The following is an 18936-nucleotide window of genomic DNA, read 5'->3' as shown; positions in this document are numbered from 1 at the left end:
TCAATAAGCAGCTCACACAGCGCTCTTTTCAACTGTGTGTGATCTATGAGGAAGAGAACAGTGTGGTGGTTTGCTTCCATAAAGATTGGCAGCCTCGGAAACCTTATGGGATAGCTCTATCCTGTCCTATAGGATTAGAATCCTCTTGACAGCTCTGGAACCAATCGGGGGTCATCCTGATCTATGTGTAAGTGGGATATATTTAATTAAAAATGCCACTTTGATCAATGAAATGTCATAAAAATGGAAATACCAGTGCCCAATAGCTCGCAAAGTTAAATATATGATTGGCTAAATGAGAGGGCTTCAAAAGTTGATGGAAAAATGAAATTAAAAGACAAGGAAATGTTTCCACAAAATTCATGAAGCCTGCCCAGATTCAAGAGGAGGAAACATAGACTCCACTTCTCAAAGAGTTTATGATCATTTTTTAAGAGCCATCACAGTGCGTTTACAACAGAAAAATCAAAAGTTCAGTGGGTTAATACATATATATATCCATGTTAGTAAAATGTTTAGGTTATTGTAGGTTGAAAGCCTCTAATGTAGGGATAAAGGTGATCTTGCTGGGTGGAGTAAGTAGTAAAACATTATCTTCAAGCCAGGAATACATAGTTTACTACCCCACTATCCTTTTAAACTTAATTTCTAGTTTTGTCAAAATAGTTCAAGTGCACAGATTAAAAAGCAATGAGTACTAATTTCAAATTAAGGTGAATATTCAGTTATGATTGTTATACAATACTCTAAAATATTGAGGCTTAAAATGGCCTTGGTCATAAGTAGTTGGGGCAGGGCAGATGGACAGCTGTTCTCTAAGAATGCAGAGGGGCAGACCAGGAATGGTAGCAAAGCTGCTGTCTAGGCCTCTCCAGGCAGCCTGTCCTCTCACAGCTCTGGAACAGGAGAGGCAGACTTCTGAGCTTTGCCCCAGAGCACCAAAGCTGAGCCTTGCAATGACTGACAAGAAACAGCATGTCCTTTGCAGACCTCACCTCAAAAAGGAGCCCAGTGCCTTTTCCTGTGCATTCTTTGAGCTACCAATGAGTCAGAAAGCCTTGGGGACTCAAGGGGAGGGGACGGAGTTCTACTTCTCAAAGGATTCTGAAAGAGTTTATGGACTTTGCGTTTGATATAACCACCACAGTACATTTATTGCTGTCAGTGAACCCAACATTTCAATGGGTTAAAATAATAAACGTTTATTTCTCAGGGAAATTCTAGTGTGGATGTTCCCAGACAGCTGGCCATTTCCTAAAGTTAGACTTTAGGACGCAGATTTCTTTTCAGTGATACTGTGCTTTGCTAGGACTTGGTGTCCCCAGCTTGTCCGACAAGAAAGAAGGTGTAGCGAATGACGCAAGACGCCGAGCCGTAGGTGTCGATTCTTAAAAGTGACATGTGTCACTTCACCCACATCCCATTAGTCAGAATTCTGGTCCCCAACATTGCTTTCCAAGTGGCCGTACCATTTCACGTGCCCACCACGCAGGAGTGGGTGTTCCCAGTTCACCGGAGCCTGGCTTTGTTTTTCTGAGCATAGTGAGTGTGAAGTGCTACCTCACTGTGTACTTCCCGCAGACCTAAAATGGCATTGAACCCCTTTCTGTGTATTTATTGGTTACCTACATAAATGTGTATGATATGCACACATCTACATTCATGAATGTTATGGGGAAAGTCCATTCTCTTTTAATGCAATGATTTCATGAACTTTTGGAAGCTCCTTTGTGTGGATATCCTGGCTGTAAATTTCTGGAGATATGTACAAATTGATGATTCCATTCAAATGAAATTTAAGAATGGACAAGACCTATCTAGAGTAATAGTTTCATCTGCAGGACAAATGACTGTAAAGGAGCGAGTTTACTCTGGCTTACAGGTAATATCCTGTGTCAACATCAAATGCTGAGTGTGTTTTTCATTGAAGATTTATAAAACTGTTATCTATTCATGCTATTAAGACTTGTGAAATCCACTCTACAATGCTCTATTTTAGTAAAGGTTAAGAAGTCTCAAAATGGCAAGGTACTGGTACAAGGAGAGATATAGAGACCAATGGATCAGAACAGAAAATCCAGGCATAATGCATCAGCCAACAGGCAACTAATTTTTGATACAGGATCTAGAAATATCCAATAGGACAAAGACAGCCTCTTCAACAATTGGTATTAGACAAACTGGATTTCCATATGCAGAGGAATGAAGCAACCCATATCTCTTCCATGCACAAAAACAAACTCAGGATGGGCCAAAGACCTAAATGTCAACACCAGAGCTATTAGGACCATCCGTGAGAAAGCTGGGACAAGCTTAAGGGCCCTATTACAGGGTATACATCAAGTACCAAGTATAATGAAGGAAGCACACATAGCAGAGGACAAGAGATGACTGGGAGAAGCTGAAAATATACCACTTTTGCACAACAAAAGACTTTATCAGGAGAGCAAAATAAGAGCCCACAGATTGGGAAATGTTTTTTTACCAATGGCACATTGAATAGGGGTCTACCATATATACTCGTGTATAAGCCAAGTTTTTCAGCACATTTTTAATGCAGTTTTTGTGGTAAAATTAGGTGCCTCCGCTGATATTTGGGTCGACTTATACTTAAGTATATATGGTAATTACCAAAATATACAGAACTCTCAACAGCTCAATAAATAAATGGCCCACTTAAGAAGTAGGATAGAGACATGAACAGATAATTCACCAAAAATGAAGTACAAATGGATCACAAATGCATGAAAAAATGCTCATGATCACTAGCCATCTGGGAGGTGCAAATTAAAACCACAATAAAATACCACCTTCCACCCACAATGATAGCTCAATTAAAGTTAAAAAAAAAACACAACAGAAAACAACAAATACTGGAGTGGTTGTGAGAGAAAGGAGCCCGTTTGCATTGTTGATGGGCTTGTAAATACATATAATCACCATGGAAAATAATATGGCAATACTTAAAGCAACTGGGAATTAAAATCCCACAGAATCCAGAAATACCACTATTAGGCATAGACCCTAAAGAAATAAGAGACACAACATAAGTGGAGGTGTGCTCTCCAATGTTTGTAGCAGCACAGTTCAAAAGAGAAAGAAACTGGAAGCAGCCCGATGGCCCAACAGTCGAAGAATGGATAAAGAAACTGCTGTACATACACACAATGGAATACCATGCATCCCTAAAAAACAGAGATGGCAACATGAAACACCACATGATATGGAAAGACCTGGAAACCATTACAGAGTGAAGTTAGTCAATCACAAAAGGACAAATATTGTATGAGCCCACTACTATAAGGACAAATACCAATTAAACAAATCTTCAAGACCAATTCCCAAATATAGGCGTATAAAGTCTGCCTATTGGCCATGAGCTATACCTCACTCCCCCTACGTACACTTCATAAGAACCACCTGGAAAGAGTAGACCTCACATCAGCTGGGGTCACTCCTTCAAGAATGGGGAAAGGGGAGATGACCATCCACTTGATGCTCTGCAACACCAAGGCAAGGCTACAACAAATCGACAGCTCTTCATAAGAATGAGAGAAGAGTCTTACTGGAAAATCATGTGAAGGCCGGGGAGGGGAGCATCTACATCTCAGAGGAGGCACTGATAGCCCTGTTGGTAGGTGCGGTGGGTCAATGGGGAGGAGCAACCTCACATTTGGAAGGGATACTATACAATAATTGTTGGGAACCCAAGAGGAAAACAAACCCGGTTCTATGTTCCTGGGTAGACACTTTGAATAACCTTCTACCCACTCCTCGGTGAACCACGCCATGCAAGGGACTAAGCTCTGTGATTGCCCTTGGATGCTGGCCTTACAAGGACCTCGGCATCCTCCAAGGACCACTCCAGAAGGACTTGACATGGAAGCCCAACTGAACTAACAGGGCCCTACCTCAAAACTACCTGTAGCCCTTGGACTCTGGACTGAAATTTCTTAATGGGGAAGAAAGCAAAGAATAGCCACCCCAAAAGTGTGGAAATGGCAGTCATTGGACCTTGGGTGGGACCCTGGGCTAAGTGGGCATCCAATGAAAGGTTACCCAGAACTACCATATATATAGTATCTCAATGCTCCTCTGGCATTAAAATGACAGGTATTAATCTCAACGGCAAAGATCTGCCCTTGTAAGAAATATTACGGTAAATTTTCCCTTAGCACTAGCCCCATGCTCAGTGTAAACAGAGACCAGTTAAGAAATCAGTCTGTACAAAGCAACAACTCATAGATCACAGCTCATAGTTGGACTATACTTGCATAAATTCCTCATATCAATAGTACCTTAAAATCTATGACATTGGATATATATTGATGTTATCAATGCAATTGCCTTATACTCCAGGGGGCGGGGGGGATGATTGACAATGCTTTTCTTTTGTTGTTCAGATTTTGGAAGGGGGAGTAGGGGTGTTGTTGTTGGGTTTTGGTTTTGTCATAATATGACCAATGGATTCTGGATTCCCACTTAATTCTAGCCCCAATCCAAGAACAGTTAGTTATTATATCATGGCCCTGCTCGATATTCGCTTTCATGAAGAAATTACTGAAATAAGGGGGCTACAGCACAGGGTGGTAAAGAAAGTGGAGGGTGCCCAGCTATCAATTGGAATAGTTTCTGGGGCCTTAAAAGTTTGTATTCAAACAAGAACCACTTAAATGAGACATCAACTTAGTCCACATCGAAGAAGCACACCAGCCTGTATGATCCAAAGATGATGATAACAAAATGTGAATATTATGACAGAGACGTATCAGTGCTTAAATTGTGAACACCCAATTTGTAGAAGGCTCTGAAGGACAGGAGGAGTCCAAAATCCATCTTCAGAATATTTAGTCGTATTAAGCGTCTGGCAGACCCCCTCCAGCCTCAGGCAAGGGACTCAAACAACTTTACTATCAGACAGAGATTATTGTAGAGTTGATTATGGTATAATATGATACTTGATCAACTGACCTACCTCTTGGCCCAACCTGAATTTGCTCTAGGCTTAAATATTTCTTACTTGCTCTGTGACAGAGATTTCTTCTCTGGCTTTTAAAATATTGTTTGTCATCTTTTCTTTCTTTTTATTTTTATCATTCTTACTTTTTTTCTTTCTAGTTCATTTTGGCTTTGTTTTTTATTGTTTCTCTCAGGTTTCCCTGTTTGTGAGTCCCAGAAGGAGTGGGTGCCTAGAGACTGTAACTGATGCAATGATTTATTGGCAAGGGGGGTCTTAAGGGGAATTGGGGCGCAAACAATGCAGGGGAGGGGAGGGAGCACTGTAGCTGATTGTGATGATGTACCAATCACTCTTTTTTGAAGCAATTTAACTATGCAAGTGTACGATATGTGAATGTTATATCGAGAAAATGACTTTAAAAAAAAAGAAAGAAAGAATCACAGCTTGACCTATGTTAGCATGGATGAGGAGGAAGAGTTTTTGCTTAGGGAGCATTTAGTTTATGTCAATGGTGGTGGAATAATTTGGAAAAAGCTATCACTAATGGTTGTACAATGAGAAGAGTGTAGTCAATTGCATTGCATTATAATGTGGAAGTTGTTGAAATGGGGAATGTTTTGTTTTGAATATTTCTACCAAAATGAAAAAAATCATGACATGAATAGCTGAGTAGTACAAGGGAGAAGAAAATGTTCCCAAATTGATTGTGGTAATGATTGTACAACTCTTCTTGATCTGACTGAACTATTGAATTTTATGATATTTTTTTAAGAAAAAAAATCAAATGGACAAGTCATTTGCATAAACACATGGTAGCTTTTGTTGTTAACTGCCATTGAGCTAGCCCCTGCTTGTACAGTCCACAGGTTTAAAATCGCTCCAATGGGATTTCTTCACTGTAATCTCTAGGGAAGCTATTTATCGGGCCTTTCATTCGCAGTCATGGGATGCATTTGAACCATCAAGCTTTAGGTTAGTAGTCAGTCACAAATCACTCTATGCACAAACATACAGGATTTAAAAAAATAAGCAATAAAAAATAAATTATAAGCAATTAACAAGGGATTGTTATCAGCAACAGTGGAACTGCAGGGGTATTTTGGAAAATGGGGTGCTATGAGTCCATTTTATTTGGACTTTGATGACAATGGTAAGGACCTTGGTTTTTATCCTAACTAAATTCACTGCCTTTGAGTCAATGCCAACTCACAGGGACCACACTGGATGAACTAGAACTACTCCATGAGCTTCGGAGGCTTTAGTTATTTACTGAAGCAAACTGCCTCATCTTTACCCCCATGGAGTGGTTGGTGTGTTTGAACTACTGAACTTGTAATTAGCAGCCTATTGCCTAACTCACAATTCCACCGGATGTTCCTCCACCCTAATTACAAAACACTAAACTCACTGCCATTAAGTTGATTCTGAGAGGGCACAGTAGAACTGCCTCTGAAGGCTTCCAAGACTAAATTTTTTGCGGAAGGAGAACACTTCGTTTTCTCCTTGAAGCAGTTGGTAATTTCCCACGGTTGACCTTGCTGTTAGTGATCTAATGGGATACCTACTATACCACCCCCACGAAACACATGCACACGATCTCTTTAGAGTATTGAAAACAAGGATGCTACTTTGAGGACTAAGGTGCACCTGGCCCTTGTCACAGTATTTTTGATTGTCTGATACGCATGTGAAAGTATGGCATTAAATAAGGAAGACTGAAGAAGAATCGATGCATGTCAATTGTGGGACTAGCGAGGAATATTGAAAGTACCCAGGACTATAAAAGAACAACCCGACCTGGCTCAGATGAAATAGCCAGAAGGCTCCTTAGCGGCAAGGATGGTGGGACTGCATCTCAAGGACTTTGGGCATGTTGTCCGGAGAGACCAGTCCCTGGAGAAGGACCTCACGCTTGGTAAAGCAGAAGGGCAGCAGAAAAAAGGAAGTCCTGCAAGGAGATGGATTGACACGGTGGCTGCATTAATGGGACACTTGTGATAATGGCTCAGGACTGGGCAGTGTTTCATTCAATTGTAAACAGAGTCTCTATGGGTCTGAACTGATTTGATGGCACCTCACAACAACAACTATACCACCAGGGCTCCTTAGTAGTAGTAAATGAATTCGATCCAGGAAGATGAAGGAGATATCATGATAGAGCCTCCAGTTATTAAAATGACTAAAGCATGCATGTAATGAAAACTCATGTCAGTAAATCAAGTTCTAAATGACAATGCAGAAACATTTAGACAAAAATTATGAAAACTAAAAGAAGAAGGTGTATTAAACCTCAATAGGGATTTTAAAGATCATTTTAGGTTATTTTTCCTAAAATTTGAGTTAGTAATTATAAATACACCTAAAAAGAAATTCAAGTATAGTATATATAGCAGCGAAAAATTAATGGAAGAAAGAATACCAACTTAATACAGACTCTTCAAGAAACAGAAGGGCAGAGTTCCTAAATCATTTTATGAAATCAGTATAACTTTAACATCAAAATCTGAGAAGAATAGTACCCAAAAGGGAAAGACACTGAAAGTATATACCAAAATCCCTCAAAAATACAGAAAGAAAAATTCCTGACAAGATTTATTCTCTTAACCCAAACCCATTGCTGTCAAGCTGATTCCTGTAAGACAAAGCAGGACTGTTCCATAGGGTTTCCAAGCCTATAGGTCTTTATGGAACCAAACTTCCCCACGTCTTTCTCCCGTGGAGTGCCTGCTGTGTCCGGGCGAGGACTGCTCTGTGTGTGTTGCTGTGTGTTTGTGCTTTGCCATTATTTTATTGTTGTTTTTTTATTTATAGAGAACATTTATTGAGCCTTAAACAGAACGACCAGAGTGCTCCAGAGATATATCATTTGGGTGAGGGAGATCATCAGCCAAGATTATAATGGTGTCCAATGGTTTGCTGAGATATAGAGCATTAAAAAAGGTTAAGGATATGGCGGTCAAAGGTTGTCCCAAAACATGGTTGTTAGCAGATCAGTACCTCATTGTTAAGGATGTATGTAAGAGTCATGATTGGGACACAAACACTATGTTAGACAGAGGGGCTTACAATATTGGTCCATGAGCTTCGCCAAGGCAGTCATGACCATGATACTCATAGTACGGTGGTCTCCATCAAAGACACGCCCAGGCAAGCTTCTAGAGCAGTGGTTGTCAACCTTCCTAATGCTGCAACCCTTTAATACAGTTCCTCATGTTGTTGTAAACCCCCCAACCATAACATTATTTTTGTGGCTACTTCATAACTGTAATTTTGCTAGTGTTATGAATCGAGTGACCTCTGAGAAAGGGTCATTCAACCCCCCAAAGGCATCGCGACCCGCAGGTTGAGAACCACTGTTCTAGAAACTGTTCTTTTAAACTCCTCCCAGAGGTAAAGTAAGTTCTAGGGATGGCTATATTAGATTGAGTTTACCTGTAATTAACCTGAACTCTGACTTCCCCTTTTATATTATATCAACATTTGAACTGGTACTAATTTGTACTGCACTTTTAGGTATACTTTTATTCAAAATATCTTTGAACCAATTGTTTATCTTCAAGACTTTACGACCCCAGATGCTATATCTTTTGAGAGCAGGGCACCATCAGCTTTCTTCACCACATTTGCTTAGGCGCTCACTTTGTCTTTAGCAATTGTGTTGGGAAGGTGAACATCATGGAATGCCAGTTTAATAGAACAAAGTGTTCTTGCGTTGAGGGAGTACTTGAGTAGAGGCCCAATGTCATTCTATCTTAATACTAACCTATAAATATATGCACATAGATCTATCTCCCCATCATCATATATAAATATATTTGCATATGTACATGCCTGTATTTAGACCTCTATAAATGCCCTTTGCCCCTAGTTCTTTCCTCTATTTCCTTTTACTTTCCTCTTGTCCCACTATCATACTCAGCCTTCATTTGGGTTTCAATAATTCCTCTCAGTTACACTGCCCTTGATCAAGCCCTCTAACACCCTCCTTCCCATCGATTTTTGGATCCCTTGTTGTTCCCTTGTCCCTGGGTTTGTTAACACCCACTTCCTTTCTCCCTTGTCCCCCTGGAACCATTGGTCCTGTTGTTTTGTCCTCTAGATTGTTTATCCCGCCTATCTTATCTAGATAGTCCTGCAGAGATGATAATATGCACATAAAACAAGACAGAGCAGAACAAAGCAACAAAATAAAAGAAACCAACAACAAAAATTGACAAGAAAAGAAAAACCTGTAAATAGTTCAAGGTCTGTTGACCTTTTGGAGTGTTTTCTAGTCAAATCTGATGGGGGTGCCATGCCCTGGACCCAAAAATCTATTTTCTGTATTTCCTTGGGACTTCCTTGTGCTGCTCTCCTTGCTCTCCTGTTGCACGCCCCCAGTGTTTTGTTTTGTTTTTGGCCTTTTCCCTGAGCTGTCGCTTCAGAGAAGCAACAAAGCCCATATGGAAGAAGCACACCAGCCTGTGCGATCACGAGGTGTTGATGGGATCAGGTATCAGGCATCAAAGAACAAAAAATCATATTATTGTGAATGAGGGGGAGTGTGGAGTGGCGACCCAAAGCCCATCTGTAGGCAACTGAACATCACCTTACAGAGGGTCATGGGGAGGAGATGAGCCAGTCAGTGTGCAGTGTAGCAATGAGGAAACATACAACTTTCCTCTAGTTCTTCTATGCTCTCCCTTACCCCCACTATCATGATCCCAATTCTACTTTACAAATCTGGCTAGACCAGAGGACGTACACTGGTACAGATAGGAACTGGAAACACGGGGAATCCACAACCCCTCGGGACCAATAATGAGAATGGTGATTCCAGGAGGTGAAGGGGAAAGTGGGGTAGAAAGGTGGGCCTGATCACAAGGATCTACATATAACCCACTCCCTGGGGGATGGACAACAGAAAAGTGGGTGAAAGGAGATGTCAGACAGTGTAAGACATGACAAAATAATAATAATTTATAAATTATAAATGTTTGGTGAAGGAGGGGGGCAGGGAAGGAGGGGAAAAATAAGCTGATACCAAGGGCTCAAGTGGAAAGCAAATGTTTTGAGAATGATGAAGGCAACAAATGTACAAATGTGCTTGACACGATGGATGTATGTTTGGATTGTGATAAAGAATTATGAGCCCCCAATAAAATGATTTTTAAAAGATTAAAAAAAACATCTTTGAACCTTGGGAATCCACTCTGTCAATGACCTGGAAGCAAGTATGATGATCATTTATTGGTTTCTCTGATTTCTCCGTGCTCTGAGCTCTTCCTCCACTGCTGCTTTCCTGGGCGGTATGTAGGGATATATGACTGAGTCCTTTGGTTTTGCATGTGCATATCTTTCAGACTCCTGACTTGGGGTGTAGCTGATTTCTCTTCATCTCTGCAGACTAACCGTGTCATGGCAGGCCCAGGCTTCCTGCCACAGGTACGCAGAGCCACCATTAGATCCCAGGTAAGGAAAACTGCTGCAACTGCCGCTCACGTATGAAGCGCACATTTTGCTCTGGGTTTCAACTCACCAAGGCGTCCTGAGAGGGTAAGCTTAATCGTGTGGCACCTGGAGAGTTCCCTCCTCGGCCTTCAGACTCAGCAGGACCTTGTTTAATACTCTGCTGTCAACATCTTTCTAATTTTTAAGCAAGGATCCCTGCTTTGAGATTTTTGCTCTGGGCCACACAATATATGCAGCTAGCTCTTTCACCTGACACCTGTTCCTTCTCACTAGCCCCATGGAAACATGTGATTTGCCTTTTATCCACTCTTTTTTGTTGTTGTTCCCATGGAAGTGTACCTCATTGGAAACAGGGAAGTCTATTTCATGTCTGCCTCACCTTCCTTTTAAGTTAACCCCTAGAGAACTAGAGAAATTTCTACCTGAAACGAGCTTTAACTTTCCTAAGCAAGTGACACTGTTTTATTCACTTTTCTAATATCCCATAATTGAAGCACGGGAACTACTTTGTGTATTTTGTGCTAAAAGAGGTTTGACAGCCATTACAAGAAAAAAAAATCAACATCTAAATTGTTTAATTATGCTCTTTTATAATCTATGTATTTCAAAACTACTACAAGCTTCCTTTTAGCCAAGCTGCCCTGTTCACTGTCTGGGAAGATATGCTATCATTGCCTAGTAAGCAGCACCATGAAGCCGGTCCCCACCCAAAATGTGGAAATTGATGTGGTGCTTACATTCACCAGCCACCCCACAGGATTCCCTTATTCTAACTCTAGTTGCTCAGGGCTGGGTCAGCGTTCATAAGTTAAAAGGACACCATATTTCAGACTGCCAAATAGGCAGACACTAGCTGCAAGTTTGGAGAGTCAATATGATAACCCACCCTAAGAACTGCTAGCCACAAATTAAGGACTGTTTTCCCCATACCATTTCAGGACGGCAGCCTTGCTCAAAAGAACACAAACAAAGAGAAAAAAAGAGTGAAGCCTCCATGTCCCAAGGAATATGTTATTCTCCCAGGAATATATGTCCTTATCAACCAGGACTCTAGTGTTCCAGGCTTTTATCAGCCAGTCCTGCGTGATAGGCTAAATAATGCTTCCTGTGAAGAGTTGATCTCAGGTCCCTAGGCGAGTCTTTTCTGGTATGGCCAGCCTCATTTGCCAGCACAGTCTCAGGTGTGGCCTGGAATCCTGGACCAAGGCACGCCAATCACTCAAGAATCATTTCTTTGGAGTCAAGGACAAAAGCCATATAACACATGACAAACTGAGAACTTTACTCCACAATCATGAACATTTTTCTATTCGGAAGTCTTTTCTGTACTTAATGCATCTCATCTCTCTTGATGTGACTAGGCCAGACATTATCCATAAAATTTTATTCACAGCTGTATGCATCTTTGTTTCTGAGCGTTCGTTTTCTGTAATAGTTATACAGGGCAAATCAAAAAGCATTGCTATAAAGGTTTCAGCTCACATATGCTCATGGTTTCTCCTACCAACATGTGTTTAAATGTGTCTTTGCAGCCAGTAGAAGGCTACAGACAAATTCCCCAGTAATACATGTGGCTTCGTCTCCTTAGGGTGCTTTTGAAAAAGTCCGTTCAAAACAATGTCTTCTGAGAGGCCCTGTTGGGCCAGATGAATTCAAGGTCAAGGCCAGCTAAGAAAGATATGGTATATTTGGAGGAGATTCCCAAGGGATCATCTTTATGGATTTTCTTGAAGGAATAAGACGATTTGGGAGTCTTAATAGAAAGAAGTCTTTTAAAATTGAAAATGACATTGGTGAAAAAAAGGTCAGGAAATTTGCACCAAGGATTTTTTTTTTTTTCATCGTGACAAGGCACCTGCTCATTCTTTAGGATAGAATGCCCTTAGAAAGTCTTAGTCCATCCGTTCTAGAGTCCTGACCTTGCCCTGTCCAACTTCTGTTTGCTCCAAATGCTCAAAGGACATTTCAAAGGAAAATTGCGTGAGTCCCTCATGATGCCAAAGCCACTCTTTTAAAGCCACTGTTTTGACACGATGTAACTTGAGCAGCACAGAATTCTCTGGGAAAGGGTTAGAGACGGGCACTAAGCACACCTTCAACAGGGTACAGGCCTCGCGGGAGGACATGTCAATAATAATCGCTTCCCTGAAACTGATTGTGGTGGTGACTGCACGCTTCTCAATATGATTGGATGGTTAAATGGCGTGATACGGTAAGCACAGGCCAAGAAAACTTGTTTAAGAAGAAATAATAGCTTCACATTTTGATATATTTGCTTAACAAAAGGTGTGTAGAAATACTTCTTGTCTCAGTAGGTCCTTTGTTTTATTATTGTTGTATTAATAGTTAGACTTTAGCTATATTCACTCTACACTTTAAATACTACTAAGAAACTGAAATTTGTAACTAAATTGTACTCTTCAGCCTCAAATGTATAATTAAATAATAAAACACGGGCTTTGATTTTACAATCTTGATCTTTTAGCTATTAATATAAAATGCAGCCCACGTCTCCTGCTGCCTCATCATCCGACCATTAGGCGAATAGACTTTGGATTCTGAGTCTTTACCGCCTTCTGATGGCCTTTCCTTTTCTGAAAGCATTTTGGTCATTTCTTTCCCCAGTACACACACCCTTCTTTCTCATCCGTCTGCTTATTTACCCATTAATTGATTCACACTATAAGTACTTATTATGCACTGACTGTGGGCCAACCACCGTGTAAATGTGTATTCAGTAGTGATTGCACCATTACTTCTGTTTCAAGGAACCATAGAACAGCTTTTTGGAGGCCAAGGAAGGGTTTCTAGAAAAAGTGACTTAATTTGTGATTTGAGGTAACCATTAAATAGCCCAGCAGGTTTCGAAGGGGAGGGCTTGGAACAGGGAGCTTTCTAGGCGGAAGGAAGACTGTATCAAGTCTCTAAGTAAAAGAAAATCAAAATGTGGTCAATAAGAATTCATTTGGATAATAGAAGAATACATTTTCCTCTAGCCAAGAAGCTACTAATAAACTACTTATGAGACTGAGACATCAAAAGATTTCAGTTACTTTCACCAGTTCCTGAGTGTGACCTTTAAAAGTATTTCAAAGAGCAGAAAAGAGAGTGTTTATGTATTTGCCTCGGGTTTGATTATAGAAGCCATCCAAGATGACGTAAAATGTTGCAAAATACAAGGAGATTTTACAGAATTTTGTTTGATGGCTCAGAATTTAAAGAGAAATGTGTATATCTGACCCTTTAAATATGCTTATTTTAAAGAGTGAATATTTAGCAATATCTTAGTTCTGAAAAATTATACCTTACGTTCTGAGTCATATTTTATTTAAGTAAATTATGTATAAGCAATACTTAAAAATCCGAATTTATGTGAAAGAGCAATGTTGATTTTCCTTCCTAAGATAATTCAAGAACCTCCAAAGACCCTTGAAGAATTCTTAGAGTCCCAGAATTGGGTGAGTAGAGCAGCCCATTTTATATGATAATGTACATTTTAAAGAAATCATTCATGGATGTGAGAAACACATCTCAGTATGAATAGTGTTTATACATATTTATCTCCTTGCAGTACAGTCTTTTTGTCAACATTTCTTCTTGCCAACATGCTGTCCTCTGTTTCATAGTTTAAAAATTCTAACCTATATCCCATCAGAAGAATCATATAGCCATTTCTACATGAGTTTGCTAATAAGATTTTCATCTTCTATATTTATACCTTGAATCATCTCTGAGAAATATACCTCACATAACCATCCATCATAGCTGAGATGCACAGGTAACCTTAGAAATATTTCATCAACATTTTCTGATCATTGAATAAGAGTGAAATATGGAAAACGTGTTCACATGGACAGCAGTTTCCTTTGTTATGTACAACTCCTAAAATATTCTGAATTTATTAGCTTGGTACGAGTTTATCTTGGATCCAAAACAAAACAAGCAAACAAACGTACTGTCAATGAGTCAATTTTGACTCATAGTGACCCCCCAAAAAAGGGTAGAATTTCCCATGTGGGTCTCTGAGACTATAACTCTCTATGGGAGTAGAAAGCCCCATCTTTCTCCCTCAGAGCAGCTGTAGTTTCCACCTGAAGCCCTTGCGGTTAGCAGCCCAATCCATAAGCACTGTATCAACAATGTCTTTGCAAATCTGAAGGCCGAGTTGCTTTTGTATTGAGGAGTGTTAACTAAGACTTAAGATAAAAACAACGGTTTAGAAGATCGAAAAGGAGACTGTGTGTGTATGTGTGTTGGTGAATTGAAATATAAGTAAGTATTATCTATATCTGCCCAAGGACAAAGGTCAGAGGGCTTGAAGGGTTAAGAAAGAAAGAGGAATGAAAAGTGGAAGCACAATGTTTTAGACTGGCTTCATGCGAAAAGCAAAGCCTCTACGTATATTTATATAGAGAGATAAATATATATCAGTAAAATGGCTTACACAGTTGTAGAAGCTGGCAAGTCCAAATCCAGGTAGGATTCAAGTCTGTTAGGCTGGTGATGAAGAACCCAAGTTCAGGCTGGTGGCTACAAAGGCAAATGAATCCAAGGTCAGCAGATGAGCCTTCTGACTGCAGGGGTGGTGAACGAGTCCAAGGTCAGCGGGTCTGATTTGTAGCTGCTGAAGTGAATGGACCCCAAATCAGCAGGTCAGATGGAGGGTGCAGATAAATCCCTGGATTGGCAGACAGTATGGCAGAGAATTGGTTCAAGTCCAAAGAACCAAGTCAATGAGCCAAATGCAAGATTCAGAGTGAGCAAAAAGCAAACAAGCTTTTCCAGTGTTCACTTGTGGAACAAGCAGGCTACTACCCACAGGAAACTTCCTTTCAATTGACTGCAGTCAGGGCTGTGACCTGAGAAAGGGTGTTACAGCCCACCCTAATCTTCCTACTATGCTACTAATCGGCTGTGATTCCTTTGTGCCAGAGCAGGTTTTGTGTATTTACTAGGTGTTAATTGCCAAACCACTTACCCAGTCAAGTTGACACAAAACCTAACTCTTACACACAGGAATGAAAGGAGACAAATATTATCATATTGTGGGGATTTCCATCAGTGACATGAAATAAAATGTGTATAAATTACTAAATATAAAATGGATTTTCTCTGTAAACATTCACCTAATGCACATTTTAAAAAAGATGTAATAAAATAAAAATCAAAGTGTCTATCTTATTAGTGCCATTGTCATTAGCACTATCCTTATATGCAAAGCATAGCATCTATATTTATGACTTTTTATTTGATCATTTATAACATTTGATAGAATAATATTGTCTAGTTGAAGTATCATGAAAGGCGTGTGTCAATGTTGTACCCTCTCTCCATACTTATTCAATCTGTACACTGAGAAAATCATCAGAACAGGTGGATCATTTAAAAAAGAATGTGTCATCAGGATTGGAGAAAGACCTGGTAGCAACGTTCAATAGGCTGATGACACAAGCTTGTGTGCTGAAAGTCAAGAGGACTTGAGGCACTTACTGTTGAAGGTCAAGGCATGCAGACTTCAGTATGGGTTACAGCGCAATGTGAAGAAGACGCCAATCTTCACAACTGGACCAGCAGATCACGCTAAGGTAGAAAAGGTTGATGTTGTCAAGGATTTTATCTTGCCTGGCCCTACAATCAAAGCTCATGGAAGCAGCAGTCAAGAGATTAAAAACCCATCACACTAAGTAAGTCTGTTGCACAAGACCTCTGTAGAGTGTTCACAAGCAAGGATGTTACTCCGAGGACTATGGTATGCCCGACCCAAGCCAGGGCATTTTCAATTTCCTCATATGTGAAAATTAGACCTTGAATCAGGAAGACCTGCGAAGAATTGATGCATTTGATTTGTGGCGCTGGAGAAGGCTATTACTGCTGAAAGGACAAACTGATCTGTCGTGGAAGAAGTAAGGCCAAAGTACTCCTTAGAGGCAAGAATGGCAGGACTTCGTTTACATGCTCCGGACCTGTCCGTAGAGAAGGACATCATGCTTGACTAAATAGAGTGGCAGTAAAAAAGGGGAAGGCACTCAACAAGCTGGATGGACGCAGTGACTGCAACTGTGGGCTCGGGAAAAGAAACAGTTGTGATGATGGCCCATGGCTGTGCAGTGTCCGTTCTGTTGCGTGTAGAGTCGCTAGAGGTCAGACGTACTCAATGGCACCTAACAGCGGTAGTTACAGAACATTTACTACTGATATGCTGATGTCATATTTGCCTATAGAATTTATTCCTTAATCTTTTTCTAGATTTCCAAAAAATATATTCATGTTTTGTAATTTTTTCCATTTTTCTGGGGCTTGAATATGTTTATGTGTTGCCAAACTATTAGACCTATGAAAACACACAGGAATGAAAGAATTTACTAGGTTTTAATCCTGACCTGTGTGTTACTTAGATCTTTATTGTGACTTTTCTCAGAAGGTCAAAGATATTTTATAATAGAGAGAATATTTACCTCAATCTTATTCCTTTTACTCAGGAAAGAGTCCACACTTATTTTATTTACTTGCTTGTCTTCATTTTGTCTATTTACATATAGGCTCATTAACTATTAATTCATTCAAATCTCTTCATGGGAAAGCTTCCAAAGAGAGAAGTCATCCCAATAAATAGCCCCATCCTCCTCTAACCCTTGTCGTGATTCTTATTATTTACCCTTTGTCACAAAGTTCAGTACTATCTTTTGGGACTGAGAACATGACTGAAGCTCTATCTTCGGTAAACAAACCTCTCTTTATCTACCCTCCCTCCTCCATTTCTTTTCTAGTCGTACATAAATAAAACAGTGTACTTGGGTCACTGCCAGGGTTAATTGCTATCATCAAATTAAATATAACACACAGTCAAGAAGGATTCCTTCACTCCCCTTGTTTTAAAGGAGATAGCTGTTATCTGGAGTCGGGACTGAGTACCACAATACTAACGGAGCCCCGGGGCACTCTCGGGGAAGTGCTGTTGGATTAATTACTACCCTCAGGAGCACTGGTTCAAACTTACCACCCACTCTATGAGAGAACGATGATGCCATCTTCTCCTGTAAAGGTGTGTAGCCCCCGAAGCCTTATATAGGGTCACTATGAGTGGGGAATCGGCTCGATGGCTGTAGGTTTGGGCTTGCGGACAATAGTGCTCTAATGAAAAAGGACACTTTCCAATTCAGTTTTTTTGTCCCTTTATTTCCTTTAAACGGATGTCATCACTGTGGCCCTGACTGCTTAAAGTTGTAGAGTTAATTTCCCCCCAAAGGCAATGCCACCATTACAGCCTAACAGCTCACCTGCCCTTGCCTGCTTGTCCTCCCCAAGTCTGTCTGACTGCAAACTATACTTTCAGACAGTGTTCTATCCAAGGGGTAGCTGGTTAGAGACAAATAGAAAGAAAAAGGAAGGTATCACCTATTTATCTGATATCCATGCCATCGTGCAATTAATAAAGAGCCCAGTAGAGGGTCATTGCCTTCTTTGTGTTAATCAGTTACTCTCCTGATTTTCTTGTCAATGAGGAGGAGAGTCTCTGGTTTGTAAAACTTGACCATGCTTTATTCACCATATAGCACATTTCAATATCATGGGACCCGATGAATTATATGTCAACAAAACTGTTTAAAAAATTTAAATGCATATTGTGAGAAAAAAGATCATATTACCTCAAATCCAGAACAAAGGGTACATGTACATAGTATAAAGGGTGTAGTTTCATAAATGTTCATACACATTTTAAACTCTTTTCCATTGTGACCTAACTTTACTCTTTCAACTTCCATAAGAACAGATCCCATGACCTACAAAGACTGTGTTTCCAGTTTGACTCGCCTCCCAACAGAAGGATGTTGGTCTTGGGGATTTTAACATGGGACCTTGTCTTGTTCTTAGGAGAGCTTACTTGAGTGTGTTGTGGTGATTGCTTGACATATAAAGCCTGAATATCTACCTTTTACTGCTGGAAATTTACCCCCAGATGGTTATGTGTTTTATTTAAGATACATGCTTATGAGTTTTGGAAAGGGAAACTTGTCTTTCTAAGTAATATGGTTTTTACAGAATAGCAAGGGGGTCTAGATCCCTATGGGGAAATCTTCAAGAAATAAAAGCTGAGTATCATTCAGCACCTGTTACCATTAGAAAGCACAGGTTACATATAGGGTCATGGGTGATGAATCTTAGGGAACTTTTGAGGGAACAAAAAGGGAAGCAGAATATTGACCAAGGCAGGTTTAAAATTTCGCATCTGCAGATCTCTCATCTTTTCATTCAGCTAAATTCCCAGTAGGTCTTACCTGAATTCCATGGCAGAGTTTCATTCTATTCAAGTCTCCGAATAAGACAGAACGTATGATCTCATTCACAAACCTTTAATCATCTTGGGTAACTATCTTTGATTTGCTAGTACTTGATTATTCTGAAAAGATGACCTGTAGATGGTTTTATAAATATTAGTTTTTGTGGCTCTATTCCCCTCATCCCTTCCCTCCCCTTGCTTTCTCTTCCTTTCAAGAAAGCATGGAAACACTCAAAGAACGTAGACA

The 18936-nt window shown here is 40.1% G+C and overlaps 1 protein-coding gene across 1 annotated transcript in view; it reads left to right on the top strand.

Annotated features, from left to right (window-relative positions):
- Nucleotides 1–18936, top strand: part of FAM227B (family with sequence similarity 227 member B) — a 57165-nt gene that overhangs the window by 4002 nt on the left and 34227 nt on the right. Inside the window, exons 2-3 of the mRNA XM_075531293.1 lie at nt 10303–10411; nt 13816–13869. Of these exons, the coding sequence (XP_075387408.1) occupies nt 10358–10411; nt 13816–13869 (108 nt within the window). The 5' untranslated portion in view covers nt 10303–10357. The remainder of the gene's footprint in view (nt 1–10302; nt 10412–13815; nt 13870–18936) is intronic.

This window comes from Tenrec ecaudatus, chromosome 14 (assembly GCF_050624435.1).
Source record: "Tenrec ecaudatus isolate mTenEca1 chromosome 14, mTenEca1.hap1, whole genome shotgun sequence".
NCBI classification, from domain to species: Eukaryota; Metazoa; Chordata; class Mammalia; order Afrosoricida; family Tenrecidae; genus Tenrec; species Tenrec ecaudatus.
This window is presented reverse-complemented; position numbering and strand designations above follow the sequence as displayed.